Source organism: Leuresthes tenuis, unplaced genomic scaffold, assembly GCF_036924035.1.
Source record: "Leuresthes tenuis unplaced genomic scaffold, fLeuTen1.0.hap1 SCAF_7, whole genome shotgun sequence".
Classification (NCBI taxonomy): Eukaryota; Metazoa; Chordata; class Actinopteri; order Atheriniformes; family Atherinopsidae; genus Leuresthes; species Leuresthes tenuis.
The window spans coordinates 18687849-18697440 of record NW_027325361.1 but is presented as its reverse complement, the minus strand read 5'-3'; the positions used below and the strand labels follow the sequence as shown (position 1 = coordinate 18697440).

General features: G+C 41.1%; 1 protein-coding gene across 1 annotated transcript; it reads right to left on the bottom strand.

The window, feature by feature from the left end:
* Positions 1–563: 563 nt before the first annotated feature.
* Positions 564–9104, bottom strand: abhd17ab (abhydrolase domain containing 17A, depalmitoylase b). Its single transcript, XM_072389689.1, has 5 exons — positions 8328–9104; positions 6924–7294; positions 5392–5586; positions 4478–4657; positions 564–3543 (listed from the first exon to the last, which is right to left on the bottom strand). The coding sequence occupies exons 2-5, from the start codon at positions 7286–7288 to the stop codon at positions 3318–3320; spliced, it is 966 nt and encodes a 321-aa protein (XP_072245790.1). The 5' UTR covers positions 7289–7294; positions 8328–9104; the 3' UTR covers positions 564–3317.
* Between the last annotated feature and the right edge of the window lie 488 nt (positions 9105–9592).

Sequence of the window (9592 nt, the reverse complement as noted above, 5' to 3'; positions counted from 1 at the left end):
AAAAAGAGCTGGCACAAGCCTGTGTGTGTGTGTGTGTGTGTGTGTGTGTGTGTGTGTGTGTGTGTGTGTGTGTGTTCAGAGTGTGTTCAGAGGGAGGAGGCTGACCGCAGCTTACGATCCATCTGTCTGTTTCCCACAACTCAACATGGTGGCAGACAGCGATGGGAGGCTGGGACAGGCCCAAGCCCTTGTACTCGTTTAATTAAAACTCATCATCTGAACCTTTTTTGGCAGGGACGCTAATAAGCTCATTCAACACGTGACTCTACAGATGAGTATTTATAAAAAAAAAAAAAAGCCTTGCAATTAAAAACCCATTTTACAAATCAGCCAATTATTCATTGGAGCCTTTCAGGGATCTTTCTTGTGAAGCTCGATGAAGCCTTTCACCATAGACAGGTCTTATTCACCGAGTGCCAGGACTGGCATGAATGTAAAATCAGGGACTGAATGAGACGTGCTAAATAAAATTCCTGCATAAAAAAATGCTCTTCTCTCTCACACACGAAAGCACACGCAGGCATGTAAACTGAAAGGGAAGAAAAAAACAAAAAAAACAGCCGTTAACTTCTGGTTATGTTTTATTGATTTAATCTCTTTAACTCTTGGAAAAAAGACAATGCCTTTAAAAACTAAACATTTGTCAGTATAATAAACAGTGGAAGAGAGTATATGAACATTACAGCCAGACCACTCCTCAACAGAACTCCACACATTTTGCTCTAAAAGATGTTTGGTGTGTCTGTTCGAGGCCCTTCAGTCAAGGTGTGTCATCACCTCACACACTTTTTCAAAGCATAGTCAAAGCCCACACACACACACACCAGTTTGTTGTTTCGAGCAGGAACAATTCCTGCTCAAAATGATAAACTTTAAACAGCTTGAAAGAAAAAAAGAAAAGAATTTGATTCTTTTGTGGTGTTCATCCCGTGCCGACACGATATGCTAAGACCTGTTCAACAAGGTGAGGATTTGACATTTTCTATCCAGATGTTTAGAGGATAAATGCGTAATGAGGAGCTGGTTAGAAAAAAAATCTAAATTCAAACATTTTTGCCTTTGCTTGTGAAGATACAAAACATTTAGGCACCAGGTAAACTGGAAGAAGGTCTTAAAATTAACTTTGGTTCATGAATTGACCAAAAGAAAAAACAACAGCAAAAAAAAACAAAAAACCCTGGAAGTGGTCACATTTGTTTAAAGAAACAACAAAGAAACAGTCATAATCTACACTTTTAAGAATACTGCATCCCTCGAAGCCTAACGGTCAAATACAACTAATTAGATAGTTTAAAAAAAAGACAAAACATCACAATAAATTTGGTTGTGGTATCAAACTTTGGTGGCTTATCAAGTCTGTCATGACATCCTCAGAACAGCACAATCTTAAAAGACAAAAAGAAAAAGAAAAAAAACACACACACAAAGGGACAGAGTGGAGGAATTACAGTTTACCGTCTGAGTCAACCTAAACTGATCTGAATGGGGGAAGCCAGAAGATGATCTTGTATAATTTCTCTACAATATTGTCACTGAAAACGGTCTCCAACAGAGACCACCAGGCCAAACGGTTGAGTTTGCAGCTAGAAAATAGACTATACCACCTGTACTGTGAAGCAGAGTAAAGATATGCTATGCTACACAGACACATATCAAAGGCAGTTCTTATAAAAAAGACTGTAAAACACTGAGGAAAGAGACTTGGAAAAGATGTTCTCCATTTACAAGAAGTCAGTTTTCCCTTGGTGATATAACTGAGTGGCAGTGGGTAGAAATGCCAGTGCCAACGCCGTTTCTTCCATAGAAGCGTTAAAGCTGTCAAACAACTAAGGAGCAATGTTAGCGTACAAAAATAAAACATGCTTGTGCTTTTTTTTGAACAATGGCGGGAATGCCTGATATTATCAGGATGTGAAGCTCATCGATAATCAAAGTGAGGAAATCGCCCCAGCCATTTTTAAGTGGATCGTGAAACAGCCAACTCCAAAGTTTCTCCTCACTGTCCACACTGACAGGAGCGCGTCTCAGGACAGAGTGAAAAATTAGCGATATTAGTGTTAAAAAGATTTTGAAAGAACAGGCTGGAGGTAGGCAGCCAAGTCCTGTTTCAGTTTAGTGTTGCTTCTCTCTTCCAGACGCTGAGAGAAGCAGCAGGTGTGTCCACAGCTGTGATCTACTGGTGTGGGACGAGACTTAAACTCGAGAAGAACGCACAGAACTCGACGGCTCACCAAACTCTGTTTAATCTGTACCTTAGTCTGAGGATCAAAGTCTGGTTCGCTACTTGGCTCTGCTATCTGAGATCTCTGCTCCAACGATCTGCACAGATTTAGCAGAGAATATATACACAAACATGTGCGGAACACGCCGACCCTAACGTCTAAAAACAGGGTTACCTGAGCAAAAATATTCAGTACAGTACAAGCTCAAATAAAGACTCAAAATACAAACTTAAATCCATATATATTTCATCTGCCTTTTTCCAGGAATTCAGACCAGTCACCTGTTTTGCCCGTCTCCACATAAAAAGGGAGACGGATTGTTAGACTTGTCCTCCAAAACTCGCAGTCCAATGCTACACCAACCGATCAGAGCCACAAACGCGACTTGAGAGCCACAAGATTTATCATGCTTTTGTAATGACTGCTCAAGATCGTTCAGGTGTAGTAACAACCGAGTAAACAGAAAGAGGCGATTCCAAGTAGAATCAGAATTAGAATCTTGTCGCCATTTCAAAATTAAATCAAAATATTCCCCGTTTAAGAGCAGAGTTCTTTAATAAAAGTGCTTCTCATGCTTCACTACGAATCTGCTAACAGATATTTAAGTTATACACACACTGTATGAGTAGGCTGGAAAACTGACCTCCATGATTCCTTATCAGTTTTTCTGTTAACTTGTCTTCCTCTAACATCAACATAACCCTTTTTACTGTGGACACTGACCATGTTATTGCACAGCATAGTATACAATGGCGGCTACGCTTACACATAGCAGCTGTACTGTTTTAAGGAAAAAAAAAGAAGACTAAATCTCGTTTCTTCACACTCACACACACAGATTATAAAGACACACTTTCTTTCCCCTGCGTCCCATTGTTCCACGGCCCTTTAAAGGCTTACTGCGTCCCGATTATGAAGCAATAAAAACGGTGTGTGAAGCCCTACACACTCCTGGAAGCCATGGTAAGCTGCGGGACGGTTTAGATGACTCTTGGGGGGAAAAAAAAAAACAACAAAAAACCCACATTAGTGAGGCTTTAAGTGGAGCAGGAAAAAAAACAAAAAAGGCAAACATAATGACAGTAGTTTTGATGGTCAGGCATGTTGCACTGCCAGCTCCTGTCCTATGAACCGGCGCAGGCGCTCCAAATACTGGCTGTACAGTTCAATGTCGTTGTGTCCCGCTCCCTCCACCCAGAGAGGCTCCACGGCTTTGGGGCAACGCTCGAACAGAGCCAGGCCGTGCGAGAAGTCAATCACCTCGTCTTCTGTCCCGTGAATGATGAGCACCGGGGAGGTGATTTTTGACACTTTCTCAATGCTAAAAATAGAAAATAGGGGGAGCAGAGGCATTAGAAAAATCTCTATTTTTAAAGTGTGTTTCAAATACAAAAAAAAAAAAAAAAAAAAAGGGACTGGGAACTGTTCATATTAAATCAGACTATACCCCAATCATGGGGATTTATAAAGATTTCAACTTCACAGATGCCTTCAACTTGCCTGGAAAGCATGCGTCACCAATTTATTCTGCTTAGTCTCCAGTTTTGTTCTTGAGCCATTAACCTTAACCTGAAACGCCACCAACCACACGTTTTGCCTTTCTCATTAAGTTCTGACCATCAACCTCCACTCAGTTTATCCCAGAGATGCAATGAACACTCTGCCCCAAATCTGAAGAAATGCTTTGTTAACGCAAAAATGGAACTAACAAAAAGCTGGTACACTTAATACCACAGGCCACATCCACTGTTGGCGCGTAAAAGGAATATAAAAACGCTAACCAAAGCCGGACAAAGAAACAGGAATCTTTCAAACTGCAACGCAAAAGCAGGAGCCGTTTCTTCAGCACAGATTCTGGGTCTTTGACAAAAACACTGGTGGAAGTGAAAGAGGCAATTACCTTTCCTGTTGGCAGGATTGTAATCATGTGAAAATGGCAACAGGCAATCACACCGTCTGTGTGCAAAGTCTTTGGAATCTGAGTGTATTGTGTCTAAATGATCACCTACGGTAGTTTGGCTGTAAATACATAATCCATAGTGCTAAGGAGCACAGAGAGACACAAAGTAAAGCAATTAACATTTCACTTTGGCAAAAAAAAATGGGATTTCTGCAGCCGTCACGGATTTAGTTTAATCCAGGATATTTCTTGGAAATGTTATTTTCCCATTTTTATACCTTATGTACCAAAAGAGAGAGGCGTACAGGACATGGTACAAGGGGACAGAGGGAACAAACACTCTGCAGATACTTACTTGGGGAAAGCGTCAAAGCAGTAGGTTTTCTTGGTTTCAGGAAAGGCGACTCTCATCCCAGATGTTAGAGGTGAGTGAAGAACAACTGCGGCACACTCATACCGAGACGCCAGGTCGACAGTGGGGACAGTACCGATGCTCTGTCCATACAAGATGATGTTCTCTGGGCATATGCCATAGCTGGTCAAAAGGGAGAAAGTAAACCTTATAAACACAGAGCTATGAAAAGTAATAAAGATTACTAATTAATAAGTGATCATTAAAAATCATTCAAAGCAGTTATAAAGCTATTTTCAGTCAATCGAGTGCTTTAAAAAAAACAGTTTCATGTAACTTTATACACATCTAGAGTGAGTTTAGCTTATAGTAGGGTAGTTTGCCTGAATTTGGACTGACTTTAATGGAAATACGTTGACGTCAGATATAAAATGTTAAAAAGTTTATAGCAGATGTTCTGACATGAAGGGAAAAGGTCGACAGGCTGTCATTGCTCTTCTCCTGGATACCACTGCAGTAAGACTCCACTGCCTCCACCGACAGAAGATTTATCAGCCGACAGTCTCTAAAAACCCAGAAGCTTTAATATCCCTAATCTGAGCTCTGTCCTAATCACAGCCTTTGCCAACAAGTTTCACCAAATCTTAGCAAACGTATCTGTTATGACCCCCTAAGTTATTAATCATTTTTCTCTCACTGTTGCAGGTCCTTAAATGATCTACATTTCAAACACGCTTTCATGTGAAATTACTTGGGAAATTTGCATAATTTCCCTTTGGGATATTCCATTTTCCATTTCATTTAATTTAATTTAGTTTCAAATTAATCTAAACACCCTGAGAAGGCACCCTGACTGGACAGAACGTATTAAGTCTTGCCTTGAATGGTACATTTTAGGCCATTTCATCCCAACATACCGCGTACGCAGGGCATGCCAAGCAGCATCTATGTCTGCATAGAGATTCTTCTCTGTGGGCTTGCCGGTGCTGACACCGTAGCCCGAGTAGTCGTAGGAGAAGATGTTGCAGTTGATGCGAGTGCCGAGGCCGATGTAGAAGCTACTCATCTGGCCGAGGTCGACTGCATTGCCGTGGGAGAAGAGTACAGTAAATCTGAGGGGATACGAATTTAAAAGGAAATATTAGTGAATGAACAGAAGAAGTATAATTTACACCGTGAACGCAGCCGAGAGATTTGCTTCTTCATGCTTTACATAAACGAGCTGTAAGCTTTGCATTTTCAAAAAAAAGAATCTTTTTCATACTACTAATAATGAAAACACCACAAATAACTTTAAGCCACACTCATGCAGAAATAACACAACAGCATTATCACATTTCATCGTTCAAGAGAGAAAATGAACCTGCAACGGCAGTGAGCAGGGAACAAGGACCAACCTGTTAAGATAAACAAGAAGCGATCACTTGGACTCTGAGCTTTTATCTAAAAATGCTACATGTTGGTGGATCGGTTGACCATGATGGACTCAAGCCAAGAAACTCTTACTTCTAGGCATTCTGTAAAACCTGAGAAGCAAAGTATCCACACTAAATGCTGGGTATTTAGCCTTTGCCTGCTATACATGCTCCACTTCCCAGTGAAATCTGATATTTTTTTCTTTTTTTTCAAAACATATTGATTCTGAAATTCTCCTTCAGTGGTTTTGTTCAGGGGACTCCTGCAGCCCACGGCTTTACTTTTGGCCTTTCGATCAAGAGTGAAGCAAAACAATGTCTCTGCCATATCACAGCCACAGCGAATTCATTCTTTGTAATCCTAGATGGCTATTAATACGGGGAACATGGACTGTCATATAAATCTGCCCATTTCCTCATGACTGATTAGGTAAGTTAACCATAAAAGTGCCAAACTGATCATTTATATCTCACACACTGTTTAATGTTTGAGTCACTACCATAAGGTCATGTACCCAACACTTCTGACACTTTTACTGAAGCAAACCTGCGAGACAGAAAAAAAAAAACATGGCTGCGAATTTTTGGTCTCTGGCTCACAGTAAATTCATATCTTCTCAGTGAGTGTGACGCCCGTTTGCCACAATCAGAATCAGAATTTTTCAAAGAAAGGAAAGAGACTCTGCTGTTAAGTTCCAACAAACTGGCAAAAAGGGGGGGGGGGTATATTCAATTAACCCCCAAAAAGAAAATACAAAATTTAAATATATAAATATATATAAATATAGTGATCCATTGGAAAAGCAGGAAGAGACATCTCTGAGTCGGCTGAGTCAACAAGGAAACAAGTAAAGGAAGGAGGTCTCGATGTTTGCAGAGGAGACAAGAAAGAAGGGGAGGTTCAACGCTCCAGAGGAAGTGTGACTCACTGCCATAAAATTAATGTGAAAGGTCAAGAAAGTAAGAAACATGTCACAAACATGCCGTTAAAAAACACTAACCAGACTTTTAGGGAAACCCTTCAAACTACTCACCTAGAATTAGGTGCACAGCGGATGTACATGCAGCCCACTCTGTTGCCTCTGCTGGAGCGGGTGAGGAACACCTCTATCGTGTCCAGCTCTCTCTGGGAGTACTGAAACTCGGCTCTTTCTGTCAGGTGAAGCTTCCATCTCCCTTCCACGGCCCCCGCTGCTCCACTTCCTGCGACCGATGCTCCGCTCCGTGCCCGCAGGCTCGACGCCCCGGTCGCTCCCGGTGTAGCGGGGCCTGCCTCTGGGTCTGGCAGAAAGGTGTATGTGGGCTCCGGGGGCAGGAAGGCGAGCTTGGCTGCTATGCGGCTAGGGCAGGGTGGGCAGCAGAATAGGCAGCAGAGCTCACTGAGAGAGAGGCCATTCATCCTTCACTGTGCAGGAGGAAGACAAGAGGATCACTGTGCTTATGAATCTACACCACCGCCGTGCCAACACAATGAGACCCTTATTACAATGTAATGTACAAGGCCGGGGGTACTCCCGGGGTGACAGCAATGATTTTCATTCACCAGGTTTGCAACATGTGTAATACTAGCAATCTATACATTTGATTATTTATTCACGTAAAAAACATTATTTAGCCTTTCTCTATTCTGTGTTTGGTTTGCAATTCTTCCACCACACTAAATTGACTATATCTGCATTTTGGACAGTGGCTCTGACAAAGACATCTAAACCTCGGGCTCTGGGAACTGCGATTGTACAACGTAAATTTACAGGTGCAGGCAGGGAATATCTCCACCTCAGTCACAAAGAAAATATGTATCTATTACACCCCAATACAACTGTGACAGAAGCTATGCATTTCTATTTTCAGAAGTCCAAAAAGCTATCACAGAATAAATGTTTGGTTTTTTTTTTTACACGCCAACTGTGCAGAAAGTTTTGAGCATGAGAAAAGGCTTTTCTGAAACACACAAGCAATTATAGCACAAGGGTTTTGAAATCAATTTAAAGAAAACCTATAATTCATCATGTAAAGAACTTACTTCTCCAAGCAAAAGACAGAATAAGACAGCAAAATATTAAAGGAATGCATATATATAATACACCTTTGTGCCTGTTGACTTAGAGGGGATTAAATGTTACGAAAAAAGTTGATTCAACGGAGACTCAACACTTGAAAGCAAAAGATTAAGTGAATTAGATTTAGTCTCAGTTTGAATAGTCTCCTAATACCTGATGGTTTGGTTTCACTTTGTATAACAAAGACATCAACAACACAGATTGGCGGAAAAAAGGCTGAAATTGGTCCTTATATTACCACTATATTTGAGGAAACATGAAAGTTGACTTGGAAGATGTTTTCAAATTCCAAGCAACAAGTGAATCTAAACCTAAGTACCTAAGCAAACATAAGCAGCCTTACATCATGCATAACCTTCAGTAAGTCAGCAGACTTACCTGTTGAGCTGAAGATCTTGGTGTATGCAAAAAAGAAACTGTGCCGAAACAAACAATCTTTTTTTTTTTTTTTTTTTAAAGTAGGCCGTCCTTTACTTCAGCCTGATCCAAACAAAGGATACTGTTAAAATGCCCTGTCAGCAAAACAAGGAAAAAGTAGTGGAGCCCGCCAGCTGAGAGGGAAGTGTTATTTACAAACTATCTGGAGTGTTTTCTTTGAGGTGACTGCAGTCCAAATTCCAGCCATTTTGTAGAGAAGCTGACGAATGATTTCAGATACTTTGCGTCTTTCCAAAGTCGTGTCCTGGCTATTTCAGTTACGCATTTCTGTTTTTAGTTTTTATGAAGCCTGTTGTCAGTCGAGATGAAGAGTCTCTCTCGCCCGACGCACTCTGAGGCTTTTCAGTCGCAATCAGACGCGCACACAACTGCTTCCTACTGCAAAAGAAAAGGAGTGTTATATCACAGAAAACAGAAGCGACAAGTCCTATTATCACCCCAGAGAGAAGCTATCTGTCTGCGTACCAGCTAACCCTGGCTTAAGCTAGCAAGAAGATATAAACACGTCTAGTCAATAGAAACAACGCTCGGTCGTGGACGACTGCCGTAAAAACACTGTTAACACGCAGTTTCCAACGCTTGAATACGTCCCTGTGAAGGAACTCAGGCCGGTCCTGGCGCCTTCTCTGGCTTAATGGACAGCGTCTTGCCCTTCTAATTAATCCATGTACCTGCAGTGTTTTCCCAGTTCTATGCAGTTACACCGCATCCGGAAGCGACAGCTGACCGGAAATGACGTACGAAGTTTCCATTCTAGGGAAACCGGTTATCAGGGTGACAACGGAGCCGAAGATGACGTAGTTGAACTCGATTGTTAATTTGCACGTTTGAAGAAAATATGATAACATTCTCATTGTTCCACTTGAACAACGTACGTATGAGTAATCAGTTAGCCAGGAACTGAATTATTTATTTACAAATAATCTTAGCTGGCGTGTGATATCGAAACTTATTTGTCATTACCAAACATGCATCTGTGCGCCCTAATCTTCACCGATGCTTGACCTTAAAAACAGTGGTGGGACACTATTTACAATCCTTACTTGGATATAGGTACTAATACAGCATTGCAAAAAGAGCCGCCCTGCTTAGAAAAAGTTTAGATAAGTGCATAAAAAAGTTTACAAACTGTTCCAAAAGTATAGAATGTGCCCTTTAATTGTTATTTTATAATAAATAAGATAATTGGTTCGAACATTTCAGAG